Raw genomic sequence first — 27,864 nt, 5'->3', positions numbered from 1 at the left:
GGAATTGGACTAGACGATAGTATATGTGCTCTTTTGCCGCATATTTATCCCGAGCAAATGCTATTACCGCATAAATCGCAAAAGCCACAAATACATAGATCCAAGACAACAAGTAAACAGCAATGCTGGTACTTCCAGCTGCAATATTTAACTGATATACTATCCCATACTGGAAGAAGAAGAATCGGAGGTCTAAGATTATTTCCATTATTTTACCCCAAATGCCAGTGTTCCTGAGATGATCCTGCTCCTCATGCCACCATCTTTCCCAACTCTGTTCAGCTTTTGCAAAAACACTGCCTCGGAACCAAATCCAGTTCATAAAGTCATCAAAGTCGTACACTGTCTTCAACCAATCAAATCCAGAAGGATTGAACACAAAGGGGGCCATAATCCATGACACAACCAGGAACCAACTAGTGATGGTCAAATTAAGCTATGTAAACAAATGTGTTGCCAGCTATAGGACTGTGTGACGCATAAACTACAAGTATTAACCCAAGTTCGATTGCCTTCACAAAATGGCTACGAGCATGGAGTCTATAATTCTCGGCAAAACCCTTGTGCTCCACGACAAAACCACGCCCGGTAGCCCGATATTTTGCACCACCATGAAGAATAGTACGGCCAAAGTAGTGGGCACGAGTTCCCATTGAGAACGTGTAGAATACGGATGAAAGCTGGAGCTACATTGTCAGAAAATCCCAGATAGCTTGAAGGTACCCATGCTCAAGAGAGTTTTCCACTATCATCGGAAGGGCAGTGAACGGACCAAGCTGGATGATGAACTGCTGATTCAAGATTGCACCAAGTGCTGCATTGTTATTAGTACTACTTGCCTTACAAGAATCCTCAACACTACTAAGAGCCAGATAGAGTCGGCCACTTTTAAAAACAATTTTCAAAATACTAAAAGTAACAGATGATGTTTGGGAGAATATTTCTATTTTTGATTTTTTTTTTATTTTAATTTACAAAAAGTTTGTGTAGAATTTGTAGATTACCCCCTTTTTTTTTAAGTGATAAGGGATAAAGCTCATGTATTTTATTATTATTTTTTTGGATAATAATAAGTTTCAAATTTGGAGCATGAGATTTTTTTTTTTTTTTTTTTGGTGATAAAGATAAAATCTTTAATTTAAGAGATAGAAGAGTTTTAACAAATCTATGAAGTCAACTGTTTTCATTTTATTTACAATTATGCCATTAAAAACGTTTTCTATACCTTGAAAACACCATCTCAGCTGTTTTCAAAATCCTGGCTTGAACAAAGAAAATATGATACAATTTTCCAAAAATTTTATTTAGAGAACATCAGCCAAACAATATATTCAAGTATGGAACCCACAATTTATGCTTTGCCAAAAAAAAAAAAAACTATATTTAAATCCTCTTACCAAACAGGCCCTTAAATACTATAAATAAAAAAAAATTAACTTTTATTATTTTAAATTGAATTTGATACATATGTGTGTGTGTGTATATATATATATATATTAATAATTGTTGTTTTCTTGAAAATTTCAACCTTGTGAATATTTGAATCTAAGAAATCTAAACTTTCCTTTTCTTTTCTATCTTTTAAGGGAGGGGGGAGTTCCTAACAGCTCTTCTCACTAGTTGGAGTCTTGGGCCATGCCCTCCAAATTTCTAAAAAAATTAAAAACAAAATTTAGCTACAAAATCGGTTGTAGTCCAAGATTACAATTTTACTCAATATATTTTTATTGAAGATGAATTTTGACAAATTCATTATTGGATTACATCTTCTTCTTATATACTTTATGCTTGCAAAATTTTTAGAAAATTAAAGATTAATAGACATGTCATCAACTACAAAGGTCAAACTTTTTTGTAATTGTACTCTAGTTATGTAAGGTATTATAAACCCAAATTAAAAAATTAATATTATTATTTTCGTGTGTGTTCTAATAAGTATTATTATTTTCTAAAAAAAAATAGTCATGTTATTAATAAATGATTTAAATTGCAAGTTTTTGTAATTTAAAATTATATATAAAATATAAGTTTATAGATCATATAGTAAATAATATCCGATTGATACCAAATTTGTTATGTTTATTAAGAGCACAATGAATATGCAATTTAAGGGTTAGATTTTCAAAATATGCATTAATATTTATTTTATTGAGTAAGGTTGTAGTTTTATGCTACAACTAATTTTGTTACTAAATTTTGTCCAAAAATTAATTCTTTTATAGAAATATAATTATATTTTTTTTATAAAATTTTAAAAATATATCATATTTTTTTATTATATAAAATTGATAATTACTATAGGAAGAAGAATTTGAACTTTGAACATTTGTGTCTACATAATGTAAGTTGAGTTATGAGAGTGTTTAAATCGTATTTTAGTATGTCAGTTGGCATCTTGAAATCGTGAGTTACGTGAATACCATTTTTATGTTTTGTAGGATACTAATGTCGTGTTGCCAAATGATCTGACCAAAATATCTCCATCAAACGATTTGACAAGTTTGTGACTGTCTACGACCTGTGAACATTAATAAAGCTGTCAGTAACTTTCACAAAATTGTTTGGTTAACTTCTTTTGAAGTGGGAATGTTTGCAGCCAACTGGCCTACTTCAGAAAACTATAGTATACTATAGATACTGTCACTTTATATGTATCTTGTTTTGTTATCCAATCAAAATAAAAGGATAAAATTTTGGATGGAGATAAAGACTAAATTATAATAATTATAAATTATAAAAATGAAAATAAAATCACACCACACCACACCACCCCACACCCTTGGTGCGATGGTTATTTTACAAATATAAATGCTTGTGAGGTATGGGGGGACAAGAACCGAAATTCAAGTCTCCAGGAGAAAGTTTCACATACATATACACTTAAGATCAAATAAACTTGAACAAATTTTCAATATTTTAGAATTAATGCTTCTTCCTCTCATATCTTTTTTTTTTTTTCTTTTCTTATTCTTTTTTATTTATTTATTTATTTATTGAATCATCTTCCTCTCATATATACTATCATAGATTTTATTATTGGCATCCAATATTATGTGCAAGAATGGTGTATTGTTCTTGGAATAATTACTCAAGCAACTTCAATACATGTGACCTCTACCTCTTGGACCAAACAGATTTGATTGAGTAATGCAAGATATGTTACAAATTTTACTTCATAAATTTTATAAATTGATATGTTACCATTCACAAAATTAATTAAACATCTATTTATTATGTTGTTAAAATTGCAACAACAATGTTCATTGTCACTTAAGTTTTTCAGTTTTTTTTTTTTTTTAGTAAAACTTGTAGTACCCTTTAAAATTCTCCAATTCAAAATTCTTGCTCCATCACTAAAATGGGGATTTAAAGGGATTAGAGAGTTGTCTACATGGATTGTAGGCAGTAGGGCAAGTGGGCGGGGGAATAATTTTTTTTTTTAGAGATAATTATAACATGCTACTAACCCCGCAGCTCGAACCTTTTCCCCCCTAGACCTTCAAGCACTTTGTGCATGAGGAGGTGCCAATTCAGCTATAAGGCCTTTGGCCACGAGGGAATAATTGAGTAGCCTAATTGGAATGGAAATTTTTTATACTTGATGTAAAATGCATATCTTCAAATTTGATCCAAAACCAACCTCTAGGACCCCCAGGTCTCCACTCTTCCACTATGATCACTAAAAAAAAAAAAAATTGATATCAATTCAATTATTATCAGAAGCCCAAACATAGAATATCTATTTGTTATTTGAGTTTGTCAAGCTCGAATTACAAACTCATATAGTCATTTATACGATATATATGTATACAAAAATACAAACTTAACAACCGTACGTGAAATCCCTAGTCATTGATTGATCCACATTCATAAATTTTGACATACATAAATATATCCTAATTTGACTTCAATATATAAAGAAACACACACAGCATCCCCATCTTATTATTCTTATTCACCATATATAGCTCATGTATTGACCTAGCTAGCTAAGCTAATTTGTAGCTAGCAGGTAATTAGCTCAAACTTCTCAAACCACTTGAGGAATCCTAGAGCAGCATCTCTTGCCTTCAATGGTGGAGGCATTTCTGGAGTGAGTGGCTCAAACTCAGCCTTCCATTCAGCGAGACACATCTCATTCTCTTTTCCTTCCACAGGAATGAATGAGAAGGTGACCCTATATGGATCGTACATCCTCCTCAAGCCACCTCCGATCACAAGGTATATATGTCACAGACTGCCCCATCTCCACCTTCTCTATCTTCTCAGTTGATTCTTTCATGTAGTTGCTGATGGCTGCGTGTGTCCACCACTTTTGCATCAGAATTTGCATCCACTTTTATATAACAATGTAAGTGCACAAAATTATATACGGTTTTTTTTTTTTTTTTTGGTTCTCAAGTTTAAGTTAAAGGTAGAAGGTGATTCTGATATTAAACTTGAATTCAAACTTGCAATAATCTTGTTAGGGAGCTTTCGATAGTTATGATTTGGATAAAATTCATATTCCTCTTTTTTTTTTTTTTTTTTTTTTCTTTTTTTAAGGAATTGATTTCTTACATGTCATCTTCCTATTAGAGGTTGAAACTTATAAGGCTCAAAATATATTTGAAGTCAAACTTTTTTCTTATTTTTTATATATAAATATTAGTAAGGGATAGATTATATTTTAAATTTACTTTTCCTCATTACTAAGAAAATTTTAAAAATATAAACATTAAATCAAACATAGAATTTAAGGCAAGTTCTTAAGCAACTTTCATTTGGGAACGAATAGGATATGAACAGGATATCAAGAATGCAAAAGGAGTGTAAAGGGTTATCTATGAACTTAGTTCTTATTTTAGTAGTATGGACTTTGACTTGAGAAATAACTTGTTTATGTTTTTTTTTTTTTTTTTTTAATTTATTAAACAAGTCAAGCTTAAGTTTAAGTTTGAGTCTAAGTTTAAGCTTGATTATTACACGATCCAACCTCAAATCTAATAATGTATTTGTGGGGCCAGAGGATTTGTGACCCTAGCCCACTTTACATTGGGGCCCAAAGCCTGAGCCGAGGAGGGAAATAGCCGAGGACCTACAATGAAAGTCCAAGTAGCCTTAAGACGTGGCCGAGGACGACTCTATCCTCGGCATCCCCAAGGCACCCCTAAAAGAAAGGGCTAGAACGGCATAGGAACAATTTTGGAAAGATCCGAACACATCCACGTTGATAGATAAAGGAGCCCTGAATAATATGGTGACAAAGGATAAGGGAAAGGCTGCCATTACTGCAATTAAATACTCTGTGCCAGATAGAGCAATGCTTTTCAACTTTTACTACCACCTCCAACCACTTTGGGTATGGGCTGATGGGATAAGTATCAGCCCTGGAAAGCTAAACTTACACATGGACGTTAAAAGAGGGGTAAAGGCTAATATAAAAGGAGAAGTAAGAGTCCAGAAAAAATGGCTGGGAAAAAAGGCCAAGAACCAGAGCCTCCCAGACTATATCGAGGAGAAAGACTCCTCGAGTGAACATGATTTACTTTTGTATGAACACCATGACTAACCACCGTTCGGTGACCAAGGCCTAGCCTTTCAAGCCCACGCTCTACAAATTATATTGTTTGGGCTTTTTAATGTACGAACTCAAGACTGGTTTTGGGATCGTTACAAATTGAGTACTTACAATTGGCGCCGTCTGTGGGAAAGACTTGTGCATTGGCACAGGCGGTGGATCGGGAAAGTCCCTCCATCATTTCCAACGGCCCGTTGTTGTGCCCTAACATAAAGTCCCACTAGGGGTTGCGCTTCGAAGCACCGATGGCACGGGCAGTTTTTGGGGCTTCTAACGTCAGATCAACGTCCCACACCTTGGCCGAGGGGCTAGTCCCCCTAATAAATATCTAAGTTTTGGACAGAACCAAGTTATTGTATGGTCCTCGGACTCAAACCTATAGGGAAACCAACTACTTAAAGAAAATATCTAAGTTTTGAATAGAACCAAGGTATTGTATGGTCCTCGGACTCAAACCTATGAGGAAACCAACTACTTAAAGAAAATATCTAAGTTTTGGACAGAACCAAGGTATTGTATGATCCTTGGACTCAAACCTATAGGGAAACCAACTACTTAAAGAAAATATTTAAGTTTTGGACTAAACCAAGGTATTGTATGGTCCTCGGACTCAAACCAATGGGAAAATTAGTCATTAAAAAATGGATTAAGTCTTAGACGGAATGGAAATCCCGACATGTTCTCGGATCCCCAGCTCTAAGGAAACTAACGTAAACGAGTATTTAGGCCCAGTACAGTCATACCTCAGTCCTCGGACTGGATGCCAAAAAGGGTCAAGGCCATGAATGTTGTTAGGAACGTGGTAAAGCACCCTAGTACATAGCGACCATCTCGGATAGTTCATTTTGAGTTACCCATCCTCGGATGATCGCCTCATACGCAATACAGAACGTTCAGCTGTTATCTCAGTTAGTCTTATATGTATAACCTTTTTCAGGTCGGCATTATTGTGTCTGTTAGTCTCAGTAAGTTCAAAATAATAGCTTTTTGTTAACAAGGGGTTCGGTCCTAAGTATCGTTCAGAAAAAAAAAAAAAAATATATATATATATATATATATAGCACATCCATTCACAATATAGTTATTACCAAAAATAAAGAATGTTTAGACTAAGATAAAGTCATCTTTTATTAATATCAAGAAATAGTACAGCATACAATGAAGGGCTTAAGCAAGTCTATACCAGAAACTAATTACAAAGGCAGAAAGAAAAAAGCAAAAAAAAAAATGAAAAAGATACAAAGGAACGAAAAATCCTTCAAAATTCCGCTCTAGTGGTGACTAAGCGTGTCAGGGTGACCCCTTTTGACGAAAGGGGAGAAGAGGCAGAAGAAGAAGAAGTAGAAACACCAGGATGTCCTTAGTGATAGAAAAGAAGAAGAAGCGGAGGTAAAAGAAGGCACCAGTGAAGGAAGAGAGGAGGAAGTGAGGATGCCCAATCCCCGCATCAGCTCTGACTCCTAACACACGGGTGCCATATTAGCAGTGCTCGAGAGAGAGCGGATGGTACCAACGGTGAGAAACCCCATTGCTGTCGCACTGAAAATCTGAGGCGACCAGTATCTGCTTCGGATTTTGGCTGAAGGAAGAGGAGGCTTCTCCCCCGCCTTGCGAAAGGGGAGAGCTGTCTTGAATCTCCATCTCCCTTGCCCTGACTGCGCCATCTTGAGTCTCGGAGAGACCCAATGCTTCTGGAAAGGGTGTGGTCCCTTCATCCCCACTTTTGCCTCAAATATATCACTCACTAAGGCTTGAATTGCACCGGTAATGAAAGCTTTAAACGCAGCTAGAGGTTTAGGAGTTTGAAAAGACTGAAGGGTCTGTACGTAAAGGAAGTGACCTCCTACCTTACTTCTTATATAAAAGGCAAGTCTAGTGGCATTTAATCTGTACAGATTTCCAAGAAAAGCTACAAACAAGATAATTCCCACTCAACTCCCAACGCCGTCTACAACCGTTGGATGGGCGTCGCCTCGTAAAAGGAATTTATTAAAAACGCGCCTCGTACACTGAAACAGCAGAGGCACGGCGTGAGTAACATTAAAAGAATGTCTCATGACCGGGAGCGTTTCCCGGGCAAACTAAAAGACACCGATATTAATGAAGGACAAAGTTAGGCAAGCCATGATATAGGCCTAACATCACCAAAACCCTCCTCCCCGACCAAGAGGTCGGGCAGCAGGATTTTGAGGGACTATTGTGGGGCCAGAGGATTTGTGACCCTGGCCCACTTTACATTGGGGCCCAAAGCCTAAGCCGAGGAGGGAAATAGCCGAGGACCTATAGTGAAAGTCCAAGTAGCCTTAAGACGTGGCCGAGGACGACTCTATCCTCGGCATCCCCAAGGCACTCCTAAAAGAAAGGGCTAGAACAGCATAGGAACATTTTTGGAAAGATCCGAACACATCCGCGTTGATAGATAAAGGAGCCCTAGATAATATGGCGACAAAGGATAAGGGAAAGGCTGCCATTACTGCAATTAAATACTCTGTGCCAGACAAAGCAATGCTTTTCAGTTTTTACAACCACCCCCAACCACTTTAGGTATGGGCTGATGGGATAAGTATCAGCCCTGGAAAGCTGAACCTACACGTGGACGTTGGAAGAGGGGTAAAGGCTAATATAAAAGGAGAAGTAAGAGTCCAGAAAAAAGGGCTGGGAAAAAAGGCCAAGAACCAGAGCCTCCCAGACCGTATCGAGGAGAAAGACTCCTCGAGCGAACATGGTTTACTTTTGTATGAACACCATGACTAACCACCGTTCAGTGACCAAGGCCTAGCCTTTCAAGCCCACGCTCTACAAATTATATTGTTTGAGCCTTTTAACGTACGAACCCAAGACTGGTTTTGGGATCGTTACAAATTAAGTCCTTACAGTATTCATCAATAAAGTCATGAATATAAAGCTTGATTAAATTAAATTACAACATTAATTATATGTTTAAATGTATAAATATATACTTATATAGACATATATATATATATATACATACTTGATATTGGCTTTTTTAAGTTAGTAAGTAAATTCATAAATTTCAAATTATTATTTGTAATTTATTAATAATATAAATAATTTATTTCATTTTTTTTAATTCATAAACAAAATCATTTTATTTACTTTATTCAATTAATATAATTTCAAGTATAGTTTATTTGTTAATTACTAGTATAGTTATGTGAAGTTGTTTTACTACATATGAAAAAAGAATATGGTAATCAAAATAGTTCATGCACAACTTTAAGTTAGTTCAACAAGAAAATGAACTAAAATTGCATATATAATCTAGTTTGTTAATGAGCTCAAGCAACTTTGCTCGGTTCTTTTAGAAAGGGTGACATATAAATCAAGCTTGAGAAAGACATATATATATATATATAACGGGGCCAAGCTTAAAAAAACTCAAACTTTTGGGGCTACCATCTCCTTGGATGTATTCAACTCGGGCAAGCATTTCAGGATTTATTTTGCTAATATTCTCATTGTCTCTGTCCATTTCCCATGCCTTCTCGGCAGGGATGTTGAGCACCACTTCCCCTTTCATGCTCCTCATCTCTCTCTCTCTCTCTCTCTCTCTCTCTCTCTCTCTCTCTCTCTCTCAGAGGTTTGTCTTGTTCTATGATGAGAATGGGATGGGATGGGGGTCTATATAAGGACAAATGACTAAGAGATGCTCTCTCCAAGTGGAGATTTAATAATTAAAAGTACCACTCAATGAAGCCACGTAACTCACTCTCTTTCTCTCTCAATTATATACTTCAACTATATAATCACTTGACTTTCTAAGTTGTTTTAACTTGTTCCCATAATAAGTAGTCATTAATAAGTTAAATAGATAGTAAAATTTACTTGAGATTTATTTTTTATATAGGTTTCGTTAATGAGTGTCTAAGTTAAAGATTAATAAATATTTAAATATGAGTTGTAATGCACACTTTTCAAAAAATAAAATACACATGTTAATAATTTATTGGTTTACATGCACAAATTCATTATGGTTGTGTGTATTTTTTTTTAAGGACAAAATTTAAGTACAGTACCTTAGGTATTATTCTTTAGGTTCCCCTCTTAAGATTCAGCCATGTGGCTACTTAACTAAAAAATACATTTTCATTCCATGAGAAAAAATTCACATAGTAAAATCTTAAAAGAGAAACATAAGGAACAGCACCTAAATGCTGTACCTAAGTCTTACTCTTTTTTTAATATGTGCACAGTTTGACTTTATTTATTTTTTAAAATGTATAAAAATATTATTTAATAAATCATTGAATGTATCTTAACCACTACCCTTAGGGAATTCATTAACAAAATCATTTTTATATTAAAAGACTCGACACATATGTACTAAACAAGAACAATGACATCTTGATTAAATTGTGTTACTCTATTATAATCATATTTAGGCTTTTTGTAAACCTTTTATGATTTTAGTGATATAGTATTACCCACTATTCACATATAGGGATTGTAAATTTCTAGATAGTTATATATATATATATATATATATATTTTTTTTTTTTTTTTGTTATATTGTTATCTTTACTTTTTAGTAGAAATAGACCTATTAAGAGTTCGACTTGCAGACAATTAGAAAATTAGGGTTTTGTTTAAGTCTAGTGTCCTGTGTACTAGACCCGATAGGACGTTACCATGTGTTCAGGAAGTGCCATGTGGCAACATCCCATCAAGTCCACTGCACTGGATTCACTGGATCTAAACCTCTCCCCTAAAACTATAGGTTAAATTACTGTTATTGAAGCATCAAGATTTATTAGTTTAAGACAAAGGTCAACATAATGTAGATTCTTTTAGCTAGTTATCCTAAGATGTTTTATTGATAAATCATGAGATCTAGGAGTTGGTGACTATAGATTCTCTTAATCGTCCTACAAAATACGGATATGCAAAAAAGAAAATTTCAACAGATGGAGTCATTTCATTTCAAAATTAGATGCTAACCTTCATATCTACCTATATATATATTTTTTTAAAAAAACAATTGATGCTCCAAGCCTTGTACTGTGGTGTAGTGAACGTGAAGGGATTCCACTAATTTACTAATAATTGACAATAATGCGTTGGCCCCTTCCAATTCGTATTGAATATATTTATATAAAAACGCCTCAAATCTCATGGAGTCAGTTTCCTCTAGTGACTAAAAACAAAAAAAAGGTAAAAATCATTTCGTAGAAGCTTTTGGAGAAAAAAAAAATTCCACTTTTAAATAATTTAAAGACAAAAATGCAAAACTAACCTTCTAACTTTCACATTTTTTTCATTTCAGTCCTCTAACTTTTTGTTTTGTCAATTCAGTCTTCTAACTTTCAATTTTTGTCAATTCAAGGCTCTGTTACTATTGCCGTTATTGCTACTGTTAAATCCAGTAAAACGACGCCGTTTTGCATGTTGTTTTTTTTTTTTTTTAATAATTCGAAATTAAAAGAAAATTCAGAAAAAAAAAATTAAGGGGAATGACGACTCCCCTGAATCAAAACAAAACAAAGGGGGAGGGGAAGAGCGAGAAAGAGCTTCCCCTCCTCTTGTGGACACTATCATTGCTACATCGCATGAAGCTTCTGAAAATGGTCTCTAAATTTATTTCTCTTTTGCTTAATATGGTCTAATCAATCTTCATAGACTTCCATTTATATCTTGCTCTAATCTATTTTAGAGGGTTTTTTTTTTTTTTTTTGGGGTTTCATTTGTTGGTTTTGCATTTAATAACAATAATTTTTGCATTTCTCTTGGGTCCAGATGAGCTAGGACGTTTACAGGCACTCTCACACCCATACCAAACCAAAGGGCCTGTAGAATCATTTGGAGCTATAAAGGTGAAGGCTGGCTTTTATGTCAGGGTGGACATGCCTGGAGTCACTAAGGAAACGGTGACAGTTCACGTGAAAGATGGTCGTGTTTTGTTTGCCGGGAAGGGGAACGATGACATCGTCCCCTTAATTTATTTATTTTTTTTTTTTTAGATTTTTCTTTTAATTCGGAATTTAAAAAAAAAAAAAAAAAAAAAAAAAAAAAAAAAAAAAAAAAAAAAACCACATGTGAAACGGCGTCGTTTTAGTGGGTTTAACGGCAGCAGTAACAGAACCTTGAATTGACAAAAATTGAAAGTTAGAGGACTGAATTGACAAAACTGAAAGTTAGAGAACTAAAATGAAAAAATGTTAAAGTTAAGAGGGTCAATTTTACATTTTTACCTAATTTAAAAGAGAAAAGGAAGCCTAGAATATAAAATAGAATTTAGGAGTTTTTTATAAATTAAAAAAAAAAAACTGCTAAATATGCAGCCCTGCAGCTCAGCTCAAACTATCGCCCTCCCCCAACTCCACCAAGCACTTAGTTCCTAGAGAGATCCCGACTCCAAATGAAGCAGTGGTGGGCTCAGTTCTTACATAGCCAAAATATCGTATAATTGCAAATGACAAAAGTTATAGATAATACCTTAGGTGTTGTTCCTTAGGTTCCGTTCTTAAGATTCTGCCACATGGCTACTTAATTAAAAAATACAATTCCATCTCATGAGAAAAATCTCATATGACAAAATCTGAAGAGAAGTACTGTATCTAAGTGTTGCCCAATTGGAAATATTACTGCACCAACTAGCTACAAGCTTAATAAGGCCCTCGTCATGGGTTTGACTTGATATAATAAACCACTAATTATTTTTAAAACCAAAATTATATAGCTCAGTTAGTGAATAATGAATCAAGCACAACATCTTTGAATGTATAAGAAGTTGGACCATTTTTCAAAAAGTTGGACAGCCCACTTTATAATTTGCATTAAAATAAAATATGATTAAGATGCTGGATAGCATAATATAGGCATACAAAAAAAAGCTGTGGCATCCGCATATGGCATTATGAGAATTTCCTTTCCCTTTATTCTTTATAGGCTTTGCGTAGTCTACCCTCAAAAGTTGAAACAATAATCCCTTCCACTGCTAAATATACTTTCCTCACATGTACAAACAATAATACAATATAAAACTATAACAAAAACAAAATGTAGTTGCACAACTTCTTGTAATCAAACTCTGTACCCAAAAAAAAAAAAAATGGGAGGGGGGGCTTTTGGAGAACATAAGCTGTGTAGGCTATCAGAAATAAACTGCCTGCCAAAAAGAACCTGGTACCAATGGCGTGAAAAACAAAGAGTGTGTCTGCTGCTCATTATTTAAAGCAATTGCATGGTTCCTTCCGGGACAAGTCACTTGAAACAATTCTTTTGCTTTGCTAACCACTAAAGATTAAAGGCTAAATACCCCAAAGCAAGGGCAAAACAGCTTCAGAATTTTTCTCTATAGTTCACAAAGACAAAATGGTAATAGGTTAGCTATTGCAATGGAAAGCAAAAAATTGTCAAAAGCAGAGTTACAATGAGAAATTTGTGAAGTTCTAACTTGTAATTAACAATAGCAAATCCAATGGGAAAACAAAATGTCACTTTTCAGTCTTATAAAGTGATCAAATCTTGGTAAAAAGATTTTGTGAGGTCTAGTTCAGTTACCACAAGTGGAATGAAGCAAATCTATGGGTTGGGGGGCCCTTTATCGAGCTCTGCACTCAACATATGATGAAGAAGGAGATCAACCCTCTGGCTCTGTGATTTTATACTGCACCAAGCCAAAAGAACAAGACAAGGTAGCTGTTAACGTCCAAAAATGGATGCAAATAGAGCTTTCCAAATCTTTAAACTAGTTCACCATACATACCCAACAGATCGTCGGCGATCCTTTCCGCCTTGTACTTCCTAGATTGAAAAGGTAATAAAATAATTATATGATTTAAATATTTTCATAGAACTATAAGTATAAACTGGTGAGGGGATCAAAAACATTGGAGACTATGGTGACAAGAAAGAAAGACCACCACAAACAACAACCAGTTCAAAGCAAGAAAAACTCTAATTATGGTCAATAAGATTTCATTTCAAATATTGAGGGTTGGCGCAGCTTAAATGTATGATGGTAAAAAAATGTATAAAAAAAAAAAGGCTCCTACTAACAACAACAGATGATTAGTTTAGGAAATTAATTCTAATGGAGGTGATAAGTTCTGTGGATAACAATAATGATTTATCTATTGCTAATAAAAAGCAAAGAAGCCCTTACTTTGCCAATTTTGTTTTGCAAAAATATAGATATCAAGTAACTTTCAGAACATATATATGGCAATGCTGAGCAATGTGGGCAAACTTCCATCTTAATCATTTATGAAGCCTGAATAGATAACCTAACATGGTCCTATTAAGATCATTGAAGATTTGAGCAACATGCAAAACAACCTGACTTAGGAAATAATTGCAATTTCTTTAAAACTTTTGAATTGCTTGCACTATCTCTGCAGCGTTGTCATACAAGTGGATTAATAATCCAAATCAGTAGAAGGCAAATCAAGAGGTATCCTGAGCTTGTATGCACTACAACCCATGTAACTTTTCAAAAAAAACATTCCTTTAAAATTGATTAGTTCAATAGTTAATGAAAACCTAAAAATGACAAGTTAGATGCTAAAATCAAATCATGATGCGATATATATTTTTCTTGAGTAGTGTCTTCATCTTTAACCAATTATAGGACTTCACAACCCAGTAACATGATAATCAAACAATTTTCAAAATATATTTATAAGTAATTACAAAATAAACTCCAGAGCTTGGTATTAGCGTCAAACTAAACCTAAAAGTTTTGATTGCACTAATGTCAACCCTATAATCTTATAAGTGTTACAATGTGCTTTTAGTAAGTCTTTGAATTTGTTAATTAAAAATAATGGAAATCCATATAAGTTGTACTTAGAATTTATCTAAGCAATAAAAATTCTACACGAGAGTTGCAGATGGTATTTTGGCACAAAACAAAATTCAGAAAACGGTTTATTTATATGTAAAACCTAATCAATAAACACAATTTAATGAAGATACCATCATTTTTGTAAGTTTGTACTGTCATTTAATCGTTCATGTGAAAGGCCTTTAGCCTCCAAATAGCTCTCAAGTGCAGTTTGCTTGAATTTCCAATATCTCTAGTTAATTAAACCTCAATGAAGATCTAGATTGCAACAATTTTGAAACTAAAGGGTGGATACTGATGGAATGAGAAACTTAAGAGTTAATTTGAAAATCACCCTAGAATTATAGGTGGATTTATGTAATTTTCTTAAGTGAAAGGGAAATCATATATCTGCATCATGCTCACATTTTCAAGAGATGGACCTGGCTGCATAACTTTAATTTTCTATTGTAATAATAAGTGCAGAACAGCTACCAACCTTATCCTTTTCTTCAAAACTTCCTGATGACTCGAGTTCCATTTCAGCAAAGAATGCCTCCAATACAAAAGCTACAATCTGAAATTACATGAAAAACAAACTCTAAAGTTAATCTTCATTTGTTTGGGTAATTAATACACAATTGTTTTGAAAAGAGGAACACATCATGTCAACAGGACATTATAAAGCAAACCTAAAGGAATACAATTCACAAAAATTGCAACCTAAAAGATGTAGAATAAATAAACTCTACATTAGAACATGCTTCTAAAGCCCAATTCAAACTACAACTGCCTAAAAAATAATGATATCAGATCGATAACCAAGAGCTCAATATCATTAAAATGTATAATTGTTTCTTTCTCTCAAAATTACCCACATTAAGCAAAGGGGCATCTTTTCCAAGTAGAGCTTCTTCATTTACTAAACAAATAAATTTAAGATTAGACAACAATGCCACAGCAGCAAAGGCTTCTCACATTCCAAATTCCCGATAAGAAAATCCTTAAAATGTTAAAAGTAAGTCATTCTCAACAACCCTGTCTGGAGTCACATGTAAAATCTTTAGGACAGAATCAGGGCCCCTAACTTAGCCAAACCAAAACTGTTCTTTGTTATGGGCTGACCCTTGTGAAGTTACTATGTATGAATGCTTCATACATAAAGGTAATTACTATCACTCTCTATGTGAAATTTTAGCAAACAAAATTGTAATGACATATTTCAACTTTGGTTTTAGTCAATTACTGAAAATCTGTTTCTGCAGCATCTTATTCAAGAAACGAAGTTGCTCTACCTCATAAATTGCAAAACAATCAAATGGCAGGCATTTTGCTTCTGCAACACATGGAGAAAGGGCCAATAAGCTTTAGCTCAAATGGCACCTCCTTCTCCTGTAGTGGGTTCAGACCACACTAAGTGCTTGTGTAACTTATTAATTTTAAAAAACATATAGGCAACATGGTTGGAAAAAAAATGGAGCAAAAGTTAACAAAACTTACCAAATTTAAAAGCAGTAACACAGTTATTATGTAGAAGCTGACAAAGTAAGTGACGCTCCATGCAGTTCCTGTTAATTCCTTGTAGCTCTGAAATGATGAATGGCAATTAAAAGAATGACACAAAGTGTAGGTCACAATTAGAGTTCAATTTTAACTGATTGAACCATAAAAGTAATAACACAGGATTAATGAAGAACTGCTGATAACAACTTAAATATGCCTGAACCTCTTCTATAGTCCAAATATTAGTTGTATGCACTACATGCGGTTTACTGACATTTTAAATGAACAGATATTCTGTAGGGTGGAAAACAAATGCTTTAGTGCAAAGCTAGTAACTCTACTGAACCAAAAAAGGATTAAAGCCTTTATGCTAGGACAGACACAATGACGTGGATCATACCAAGTAACTCAAACACTTTGAAGAAGAGAGAATTCATGTCAGATACAACACTTTCCCATCATGGCAGGACATGCATGAACAGAAATGTGCCCAAGAATATGGTTGCATCTTTGTGACTCATAAGAACCAATTGTCTGATTGAGTTTGGGTTGTGACAGCTTCCCACAAGATCAGTTCTCTTACGTGGGAGTTTCTACAAACCATCCACACTAGGTGGAGCCTAAATAAAATCCACGGGTCCCATGTGGGATTAAAATGCATGGATTGTCTAGATCCGTGCAATCTTTGCAATGCATTACAGATCTAGTGGTTGTAGTTTGTAGATTTCCAATTTGTATTTCAGGTAGGTTCAGAGTAGCCAACCCATTAACAGCTCCATCATAGAGAACCCCAAATCTTCTGTCAACATGGAGGTACAGTCAAGAAAGCCTAGCTTCTCATAATCACATTTCAAATAAAAAAGAGAGAAAAAAAAAAAAAAAAAAGGGAAAATCCCAGCAAGCATTCCATGAGGACATAAATCATAGAAGAATAGCCAAACAGACTGTATCATTCACTATGTAGAGAAAGATGATCATTCAAGATAATATAATTCAACAAAAATTACAAATAAAAGAGTAGTTATACCTGCATCCATTCATGCCAGTTTCCCATGACCAGTAAATTGAAAAGTGTCACCATCCCATTCGGATAGTCATTGAAATTGAAAAGTAAATAGCTGATTTTGTTAAGAAAATTGTCTGAAGAAATTGACGTTTGCTGCAATTAAATCTTTGCAGAAGCAATAAACAATTTACAAAATGATTGAATATTAATATCTAATAGAATTTTCCTATAATAGCCTTTTATTATCAATATAAAACAGAAAGATATCACAGTCATGCCATGGCTGGATAAAATGAAACCTTAGAAAATAGTTTATTAATGAATAAAGGATACTCATCATCTGAAAGATCAGTCCCGTCCAAACTGGCATTTCCAGCATTGACAATTCCACCAAAGATCTAAAAATTAGAAGGAAAAAAATTGGAGAATGTTTTAACAGTAACATAAATGGGAAAATATTCAATATTATACATGGATATTGCTATCAGATGTCTAAAAGACATGCTGTATCAAATAATGACCTATAGATTAGAATTATCAACCTTCCAAATGTGACTAATGGAACTTTTGAAACTAGGTCTAAATCAATTAGGTATAAAATTGACCCTCCACACTATATATTAAATTCTAAATCTGTGGAGACACATAACAGAAACTTGAGTATTTCCAAACATATGCTGAAGAAAAATTGTGTAAGTACAGGTTAGACATTTTCCATGTACTTCCATTTAATATAATAGGGAAGCACGGATTGGTGAAGAAAGAAGAAGAGCATCTTTATATTAGTCAATTACTTTCTTTGAAAGCAAGCAGGAGAAAAGAATTTACCTGTACACCAAGAGAGCAATAAATACATAGGACACAAAATATGGTTCCAAGGTATGGCATCAAACTTGGTATAAGGGTTATGAAAGTGGCAATGAAGGCACGGTAACGCTTGACGTACATCAGCAGCCTTATCAATCTTAACATTCTTATGAGGAGAAGGTAGCGAATCCTGTTAACATTAACAAAGGAGAAATAATTGTAGATGAGGAAGTGCTTTAAAAGCTATGATAAACCATAAAACTCCTGTATCAAATTTATCAACTTAATGTTCTGTGGACATTAGAGGAAACACAGGTTTGTGGTAAGATCACTGGTATTTTCCTATAAGAAACTTGTAAATATCATTAAGAAGTATCCTACATTGACAGCAATTTGATGAAGTCAATGTGGAGGTCATGTAAAGATCATCCAAAAAATTGCCATCATGCCAAGACTAAGAGACTTATATTCTTCAAAGATTTTCATAGTATGTAAAACTCAGTAGCAAAGAGTTAGGACAAACACAGTGAGGGAAAATGAAGAACTCTCATGTAAAGAAGAAAAATATTTTTAAGAAAAATATTCCCTACCATTCGCCATTGGAAAGGAAAGTAAGTCCTTGAGGGGCCACATAAGTCAAGGTTTCTCCGATAACTGCAGACATAAGAATCATCAATCAATAGTAATATAAATGGAATAGAGAATAACACAAACCAAAGAAGTAAATGATGTTTATTCCATATAATAATCAAAAGGGCCAATTAGCAATAGCAAAAGTTGTATCTATAAACAATTCCATTTATCAAATTTAGCAATATTGTTATGATGCCTATAAGATTGATTTGTAAAGAAATTGCAATAAATAGTACTACAAAGGGATGTTATTTTCCAATCTGATTACCTATTATCCAAGTGATCATAAAATCAAAGCGGTTTTGACCATCTCTCCAATAATTCACAAATCCAAATGAATATATTTTTAAAGCCATTTCCAGCACATATATCCATCCTGTGGGATAAAAAGACAAAATAAGAAAAAGAAGAAGAAAAAGTCACCTATTAATTTCAGAAACAGAAACTAAGATTAGTCTATATAGCACACATAATTTGGAGTAATGAGACCAAACAGGTAATAAAGAGCAAGTTAATAAGTACAACATTTCTAAAGGAGTACCAACACTGAAAACTCTCAAAGCAGAAAACAGACTTCTAGCCCAAGTCAGAACATGTATAGTAGTTACTTTTTCATTTGCCATCACTACCGAAGACTATTACCCCAGATTATCAAGTATTTCCTGTTAAGCGAGCATGCATCAATAAGTCTAATAGTCAGTCTAGCAGCAATAGAGACTGCCAACACTGCCATCAATAAGTTTAGCTATTATTCAGAATGCTCCTTTGCCTGAGCATGTGTGTGTGTGTTGTTGATGATGCAGGAACCACAAGCAACAATTTATTTTGTTTTAGTTTTATTTCTTTTTGGACATTAATTAAAATTTTATTTTATTTTATTTAGGCCCCAGTACTCAATTAGGTTAATTAGTATTTTTATTTAAAACTTAGTGTACTTCTATCATTCAATAAGTAGGGTTTCCTATGCTAATTAGAATTAGGATTTAGTATTCCTATATAAGCAAACTATTATACTCCTTTCAAGGAGATGCAATTTCAATGAACGAAAGTTTCTTTTGGTTTTTTGTCTGGTGCAGACTCCTAGTGGTTTTTTTTTCTCACATGATGCCGACTCCAAGCAAGCCTAAGAGCTCAATCCTAGGTTCCTATCCTTTATTTTAATTTTATTGTTCCAAAATTCTGGCTTGTCATGCTTTAGTGTGTTTCTCATCTAGCATTCATATGTTGCACTTTCCCTCACATGTGATCTAAAAGACGCTAATCATAGCCTTGGTTCCAAACATCAATGCTGATGGTTAGAACAGAATTGACCATCTCAATCATTGAATATATACATAGTTATGATGGATCATTTCAAGCTCTCATCACTGACATAACTACCAAGGTCACTAACTGCCTTTTTAATATATTAATCCACTACAAGCTAATTGTAACAATGAAAATCCTTTAATGGACAATTTTAGCAGCCAACCATGAATAGTGGCTGAAAAATCTATGTTGTCTTAATTTTCTGAATCTACAGATATGCAAATGCTAGACTTGCATCAACTCAGAAGCTCACCATAAACATCTTTAGACTATAGATTGTTAGTTTAGCAATAATTCACACATGAACATATGAAGATAAGTTGATTCTCAGCAAGCGCTTACCAAAGACAAACTCTACCTCTTGCCACACCTTTTGAGCAGAATTATTTTCTATATCAAGCTGCAACAAAATAAGCGTTTCACATTAGCACGATTTATAAATGTCAAGATAAAGATTCATGAGCCACTTGCCAATTAATTGTTCTGGATCCAGTAATCAAGAAACCAAAAGCACAACTCTATTACAAAAACAACTCTATTAATAGTTTGGTGTGCCATTGAGTATCAAAGTGTTCAAGAAATGAATTTAAATATTTGATTCTTGGTTGTCAGATTTTTTGTTTTGACTTGCAAGAAGGTCAAAGAGTATCTCCATTAATGGAGCATTGATTAGAAAGGCTTCCTCAGTATTTTCTGAGAACGTTAGAGGGAAATATTACATTTCATTTAATGCCAAAAGATTCATATTAATGGGCTCTCTCTCTCTCTCTCAACATTGATTAGAAAGGTTTCCTCACTCCTTTCTGAGAATGTTAGAGGGAAATATTACTTTCCTTTTAATGCCAAAATATCCCTATTAATGGCCTCATCTCTCTCTTTAGTAAGTGCGCTGGAGCCTTTCATCATCCTAAAGAATGGACATTGGTATTATAGTTTGAAACCAAATAGACCAGGTATCAGATGGCACATATCATCAATTTTCTTATTCTAAAACCTAACTGAAAATGATGACATGTGAAGAGTAGTGGAAATGGCTGTTCTTAAGGTAAATAAATCTGGAACACTAACATCATTCAGGATGTTGACCAAGAATCAATTGACAAAAATGACTGGTAGAATATTTCTGACATCATATGTGCAATTAGCACTTAACTAGGTGCCTTTGTTAGTTAACATGTAAAAGCATTCCTCTTCTAAGACTCGATTGTTGTGGGGTCTGAGATTTAATCATTCAACAGTACATCCACAACTGACAAAATATGGGAAAAAGAATTACCCAGCACTGTAATCATGGGCAACTCAATCTGCAAACTCGTTGCAATCTAGGCCAAAAGGCAACTCAAGCTGCAAACTCATTGCAATCTAGGCCAAAAAAGGAGTACAATTTAGAGGACGCTTCAGCTGAAAATGGCATGATCAGTACTTGATGTCATGACGCTTACAACTTGTTCATTAATTTGTAGAAACAAGTAAAAATTCACCAACTATCCTAGGAATATGGAGAATTATGAGGATGTAAAACAATTTTTCCAAGAAACTTACAAATTATTATTATTATTATCATTATTATCAATTATCATCATCATTTACTTCTTGTTGTCAACCTTAGTACATTATTACACATTTACCCCTTACTATGGGTATATTTGGTAGACTGTAATAGACACTGTAATGTAATAATTATTCTTATGGTTTATCTATTTTGTAGTTTAGTTATGTTTTTATTACAAAGAATAGTCATTCTTTATGAATGACTATTTTTTAAAAAGAGAAATAACTGTCATCTCTAAATGGGGTTGTAATAGCTTTTCCTTAGTAGGTGACTAGGTGTAATAATTTCTAAAATTAATATATTTACAAATATACAAACTTTCCATACACACATAACAATTACAAAAATAATAAATAATAAAAAAATAACCTCTCAAATTTAAAAATTATTCCTTTTTAGGAAAAATAATTGAATAACTAAGATATTTCCTAAAGTTACAACTTACAATCAAATGTAAGAATATGTTTAGTTATTTCATTACAACACCTTTTATTTCTAGTAATAAAGATTATCATCACTGTTGTAACTCCATTCAGTGTGCCAAATGTGCCCTATGTAAACACTACTCATAGCAATCATCATCCTCATTATTATCTCATTATCTTTAGTATCTAAGGTTATTCTGCCAGTATAAAACCCTAAAACAAAGAATAATATACATACTCAAAATAATAAATTCACAGAGACGTGTTAACACTCTATGTCCATAATAAAATTGATAGTTGCATTTGTCTCCAGAAATTGTAAATTTCTCTTTCCCATTTGGGCAGTTAATAAAGATCCCTGAAAGCTACTGCCTGTTGAAAATGTTCTCAATTCCATTTGCATGGAATAATTAAAAGGGGTCCCCTCAGGTATGGGGTAGGGGAAGGGGGCTGGGAAAGCCAATCAAGAACCAAATGACAAACACCACAAAAAAATAATTATGACCATTTGAATTCTATTTCATTTGAAACATGCAGTGATGGAAAAATAAATTATTTTTACACCACAATGATGAACTTTGACAACAAATAGCATCTAGAAATTACATCCTTATTGAGTCAATGCAAGTTTATTCATAAGCACTAAGATCATACCACTAAAGGCATCAAACAAGAATACTAAAGCGAACTTTAATTCATAAATATCAAATAAATCCAAGGCAATGAACCCTATATGTTGACCACGCCACGGTGGCAAATGTAAAGCACCAATTCTATTAAAATAGAGATCATACCGTTGTTTCCACAATAACAGCAAACAAATTCAGTATGAGGATGAAGGATATAATGTATCCAAATCTAGGACTCCGCACAAAGCCTTTCAACTTTTTAGAGCAGAGTGAATTGTAGACTGATGGAAAATATTCAAAGCAAGATTCCTGCAACCAAAATAAATAGTATCAAAGATGCAATATAAAGCTCTTTGTCACTCAAAAAGAAGCTTACTGATGTTTCAGATCTAGGGCATTTCGGACTTACACACTCTTCCTTCTGGAATTTTAGAGCAATGGCATTGCAAAGATCAAAAAATTCATTTAGGTTGATCTACAAGTCAAAAGATGAAGTTCAGCAAACAAATCAGAAAAATACACATACAACAAATGATAGTAACCATAACATTTTTCTTCTACAATGTCCATCTCTAGTAAAAAACAGTTTAAAATACAAGGAAAAGAAAAACCAAATTTTGTTGTTCTTTCAAATTATTAGGTTGCACTACTTGTAATCTTGTTGACCAAAAATAATCTGTTTACCACTTGTAATGATTTGCATTCTAGAACTGTTCTTGTTGAAAGATAAATGATGTGAGAACATTGAACCTCAAGCAAAGGCAAAAAGGGTCATGCAGTGGTAAGCAAATGGTAGACTTGTGTGAATGATGAAGCAGGTTGAGTTACCACACTATTTTCTTTACCCTTCCAGCACAACTAGAAGATCAAAATTTAATATCAGGGTGTCAAAATTTTATTTTATTGAAGCCTCTATGTTAGGAAGGAAGAAAAGTGAACGAAGCAAACAGAAAGGAAGAAAGATTAGTAGATAACATGTTTTCATGTTTTGTAGCTAGAGAAAAAAAGAATGAATAAGTTTCACCTAGCCCCACTATGTATCATCCAATAGATCCAAAATTCAAGAAGAGATCAAGGATCACAGCAGGATCCTATCTGATATCAGTTAACACAGAACTCAGATTACCTTACTCAAACAAAAGGATAATTCTTCAGAATTAAATATTCCTTTTGGATTTATTATGCAGAGGCCAAATAATGAGATGAACACAAAGGGTCTTTGCAATTTCACCAATTTATCTGCATCATATATCAAAAAAATTAATACAAGGGTATAATAATAATTAAAATTCTCTTTCTTCCATATAATAATTCTCTTCTAACAATCAAGGGCAAGTTTCATCCTTCTTCCAGGCTTCCATCCCCAGTACCAGACAAGGGAAAGTGACATCTCTGTCTCTAACTTTTTCCTTACACATTTTAATCCTTATTACAAAACAGAAAAATTTAGGTCCCACCACTAATCAGTAATCAGAAAAGGCTAGAGATCAATAACATATAGCAAAGTGTTAATTCTCGATGTCTAGGGTCTAGGCAAGAATGGATAATGAAACTCTATTTGGGAAGTATGCACGGCCTAGACTTCAATTTTGAGAACCAGCTTCCATAACCCATTGTAGTCTTTCTTGCATTGTCTCCTTCTGGGACAGATGTATTTTGCTCTAGTTATTATTTTAGATCATTTTTATTTTATAATATAATAGGGATAGAGAATGTGAGATTTACTTTTTTTGGTTTAATTTTGTATTCTGTTGTTTATACTGTTGGTTCCTAGACAATATTTTGCATCTAAATATTAATGCACCTTATGCTCAAAAACCTAAATGCACCTTATCCACCCCCCACCCCACCCCCTTTTAGGAACTTTGTTTATTTTTAGTGCTTAGTAACCAGATCAAATTCTTTTATTAAAATTATTAGTTGCCTAGACATCCAAATAAGTAAAAAAAAGGTGATCCTTAAATACGTTCTAACCTTATGATAGGGTTATCAAAATTGAGATATCATAACAAATCTAAAATGTAAAAAATGCGATGGATTAAAGAAAACCTAGGCATGGAAGAGCAATACTCACCACAGTGGTAACAGTCAAGCAATCGTGTTCTAGCGCAGAGAGAGAGTGGCAGAGCAACAAATCAGACAGATAATGAAAAGATAGAAGGCGAATGTGTAAGATGAAAAAGTTATACTTTGGATAGTCAGAGAATATTAAATGGGGTATCATTGTCACTTTTGTAAAAAAAGTTTCCTTTTTTTCTTACTTATCCAAAAAAAAGAAAAAGAAAAAAAGATAACTATCCTTTTCTTGGGAATGTGAATACCCACATTTTTTCAAGTAAATCCATATTCCTATAGAAGTGGGGTTTTATGGGGATCCAAATTCCCTTGAGCTATTTCCATTCCAATAAGGAATCTTGAAAGATGACCCAAACCAAATGCCTTCCTACTATGTATTTCTAGATATGGGAGGCAAGGATGTTATCTTGCCTAAAATGGAAACAAAATCTGCTTGTTATGAAATACAAGAAGCACTCTACAACCAAAGTGTATTCTTCCTTATATTCATAAAAATTACAAATTAAATATTGAAGTCTTATGTGCATTAGTAGGTGCTGTATACATTTGCTAGCAAACATATCCATGACACCAAAAACAGAAATTATTAAATTTAGCAAAATGACTAAATGAAATTTTTTTACACCAATGATGGATTGTTCAAACAGATGACAAAGAAAAGTTTTGAACACTAATAACAAATAAAAATAAATATCACTATAATTTAGTTTAGTCTAACCAAGATCTTAAGTAAATGGACATACCTTGAAATCATGACTATCATCCAGCTCATCAAATATCAACTCAAATTCTTCTCTTGATATTTCTGGCAAAGTCCTACAAGAAATATATATAAGACATCCTTCAAGATTCACAAAATCAACATCACAAGTGACGTGACACAAACCAAAACGATGTAACGACAAAAGTAAATAACTAGAAACATAAAGATAGAGAAACTATGAGTCAGCACCTAGACTTTCTAGTAATCAGCACCTAGCATGAGAAGACTTCTAGACTCAGCACCTAAGGTTGGTTGGAGTCAGCACTTAGGGTTGGCTAGAGTCAGCATTTAGGGTTGACTAGAGTCGATACTAGACCATTGGGATGATTTCAACTGAAATTTTGTTCATGAAAATAATCCTCCTCAAAAAGATTCCAACACCATGTTATATAGACTAAAGTCTAACTAACATAGGTAACCTTGATTGACTTATTACAAAAATACCCTAGACTAAATAAAAATACTAACAAACCTAATTTACTACTAGGGCCTAAAATAAAATTCAATTGACTCCAATAAGAAATAAAACTAAATTAAAATAAATCTTTGTTTGTGCTTCCCACATCAACAAGCTAGCAGCACAATTAATGAAACCTATGATAAATATAAGAACCTTGATTTTATACAAAAAGCTGATCTCTTGAGGAAAGAACCAATGCAACAACATTTGAAATGCATAGGTTAATAGTTTCTTTGTTAGATCATAGATCCAGTGTTGAAAAAAGGATTAAAATGAAGAGTAGTTCTTTTTTTAGATAAGAAATAGAAATTCTATTTATGAAGAAAAGGCACTTTGTGTTCACGATGATGAACACATAGTGTTTAAAACAATTACAAGCAAATCAAATAGAAATTATAGCAAAATATTGGAAATCAGAAATGGAAGTACAATGCGTAAAACCCCAAACCCGAGACCAATCAAACAAAATCCGGATTAGCAAGGACTACAAATGATCTATAGAGCTCACAGCATCCTCAAAAGTGGGGCTGTCACACTCCCATCAAACTAACCACATCAAACATGCTAGTACCAAATTCCAAACATTTGAAGAATGCTTCCCCAACCAATTCTGCCACCTAAGCAGAAAAGATGCTACCTTTTCTTGCATCACCCATTGAATCCCAAACATCAGGAAAACTTCACTCCACAATGCATGAGAAAACTTGCAGTGAAGCAAAAGATGCTCCACAATTTCCCCACAGCATCAACAGTCGACACATGCAGCACCAATTAACCAGGGGGAGTCCCCTCTTAACAAGGTTATCGATTGTAAGAATCTAGAGCTGCAGCCCATAAAAAAGAACAACGTCCTTTTAGGGCCCCTTATACTCCAAATGCTCTTCCATGGGAAAGAAGCAGTAAGGCAGCCAAAAATATAGTTATAATAGGAACATACGACCCTATTGTCCTTTCTCTTGCAACTTACCAAGGACAGTATAGCAGATTGCAAAGAACTTATGGTTCCCACCTGCAGCACTTTTAAAAACATTGAATTAACATACTATATATTTTCCTGCCCACAGCCAGACTTTTTGGGTTATCTACTTTCTACTGGCATGCAATGTTCACACATCCCTCTAGTAAAAGATGAAAGAAAGAAGTTCCGAGTAGAAGAGATACAACACAAAGTGAAAAAATATTATCAAAAAGTCAAAACCAGAAGTCTGTATAAAATTCCATTGGCCCATGCTTTTTAGGGTGTCATTGTATCCTGAAACCTTTTTTTTATTTATTTAAGAGAGAAGGCTATTTTGCGTAGAGCCATGTTCAGTGACACAGGAGCCTTCCATTTCTTCCTATTAACCAACAGAATTTTAGAAAACATTCAACAATGTACGATAAAAGAAAATAACTACTAAATCATGTTAAAGATAGTGGTGCCATTAATACCTGTACTTATTCAGTTCCTCAAACAGTCGAATGCATTGCTCTTTATCAAGAAATCCACGATTCTGTTAAAGCCCAAAAAAGGGGCCAAAAAATAAATAAAAATGTAATGTCAACAATAACAAATGCAACTATATTTAAATGTATAAAAAAACTAACCAAAATCATTATGATAAGAAAAATTAAAAAAAGAAGCTATGATGCCATGAAACAAGGATGACAGCACAAGGGGGGGGGGGGGGGGGGGGGGGGGGGGGGTTGTGTGGTTGTTATAACTCATTCAATCTAAATATGAACTCATGCATACTATAAATTCAGAGAGCACCAGCATGTTAATGTCTATCGATATGTCAATGGATTCAACAGGTGTTATCAATTGTCTTTCATACAATACACAAACTTGTTAGATAAACAATGTCATTCAATAAACTCCATGAAACCTTTTCCTGAGCTCCATCAACTACAGCCACAAACAAGGCTCAAAATAAACTCTTAATTTAAAATTTGTAATTGAGATTGGCATGCCTCTCCTACCATTTATTTGTGGATAGGAAACAGACTGCTGTGACAATTTCGAAATAAATGTCTTTCAAACACCTCCAGCATTATCACTCACGAAAATCAACACTTGTCAAAGAAAATAGAATATCCAGTTCCAAGGCATGACATCCACCAATTTTTTCTTCCTTCTGTTTTAACTATAGTTTTCTGAAACACTATCCCAAAGTTTCATAATCAAGTGACTGGGCACTCTGTACCATTCATTTAGCTTTCATAAGCATTTAGGATCTTACATTCAACTCAACTCACCTGAAAAGACTACCAAGGTAATCATCAGCTCTAACTAGAGCCACATCCTCTATCAGATTCTTGGAAATCGTATTTTAGCACGGCCTCTTGAATCTATCCATCTCCTATTGGGCCTTCCC

General features: G+C 33.9%; 2 protein-coding genes across 9 annotated transcripts in view; both read right to left on the bottom strand.

Moving 5' to 3' along the window:
* LOC126695537 (callose synthase 12) overlaps positions 1-27,864 on the bottom strand; it is a 62,855-nt gene that overhangs the window by 1,783 nt on the left and 33,208 nt on the right. The window lies entirely within an intron of this gene.
* The window catches only part of LOC126695538 (two pore calcium channel protein 1A-like), a 189,160-nt gene that overhangs the window by 146,519 nt on the left and 14,777 nt on the right, over positions 1-27,864 (bottom strand). For 2 of the 6 annotated variants that reach the window (XM_050392342.1, XM_050392340.1), the window contains exons 10-21: positions 26,939-27,000; positions 25,028-25,100; positions 22,618-22,683; positions 22,374-22,517; positions 19,945-20,002; positions 18,563-18,670; positions 18,252-18,315; positions 17,683-17,851; positions 17,188-17,252; positions 16,876-16,966; positions 15,846-15,932; positions 14,845-14,922 (exon numbers count right to left, since the gene is read on the bottom strand). In XM_050392342.1, the coding sequence (XP_050248299.1) occupies positions 14,845-14,922; positions 15,846-15,932; positions 16,876-16,966; positions 17,188-17,252; positions 17,683-17,851; positions 18,252-18,315; positions 18,563-18,670; positions 19,945-20,002; positions 22,374-22,517; positions 22,618-22,683; positions 25,028-25,100; positions 26,939-27,000 (1,065 nt within the window). Of the gene's footprint in view, positions 1-12,432; positions 12,873-13,018; positions 13,188-13,286; positions 13,325-14,844; positions 14,923-15,636; positions 15,738-15,845; positions 15,933-16,875; positions 16,967-17,187; positions 17,253-17,682; positions 17,852-18,251; positions 18,316-18,562; positions 18,671-19,944; positions 20,003-22,373; positions 22,518-22,617; positions 22,684-25,027; positions 25,101-26,938; positions 27,001-27,864 lie in introns of those variants that run through there. The other 4 variants (XM_050392337.1, XR_007646046.1, XM_050392341.1 and 1 more) reach the window with 4 other exon arrangements.

This window comes from Quercus robur, chromosome 8 (assembly GCF_932294415.1).
Source record: "Quercus robur chromosome 8, dhQueRobu3.1, whole genome shotgun sequence".
Classification (NCBI taxonomy): Eukaryota; Viridiplantae; Streptophyta; class Magnoliopsida; order Fagales; family Fagaceae; genus Quercus; species Quercus robur.
This window is presented reverse-complemented; position numbering and strand designations above follow the sequence as displayed.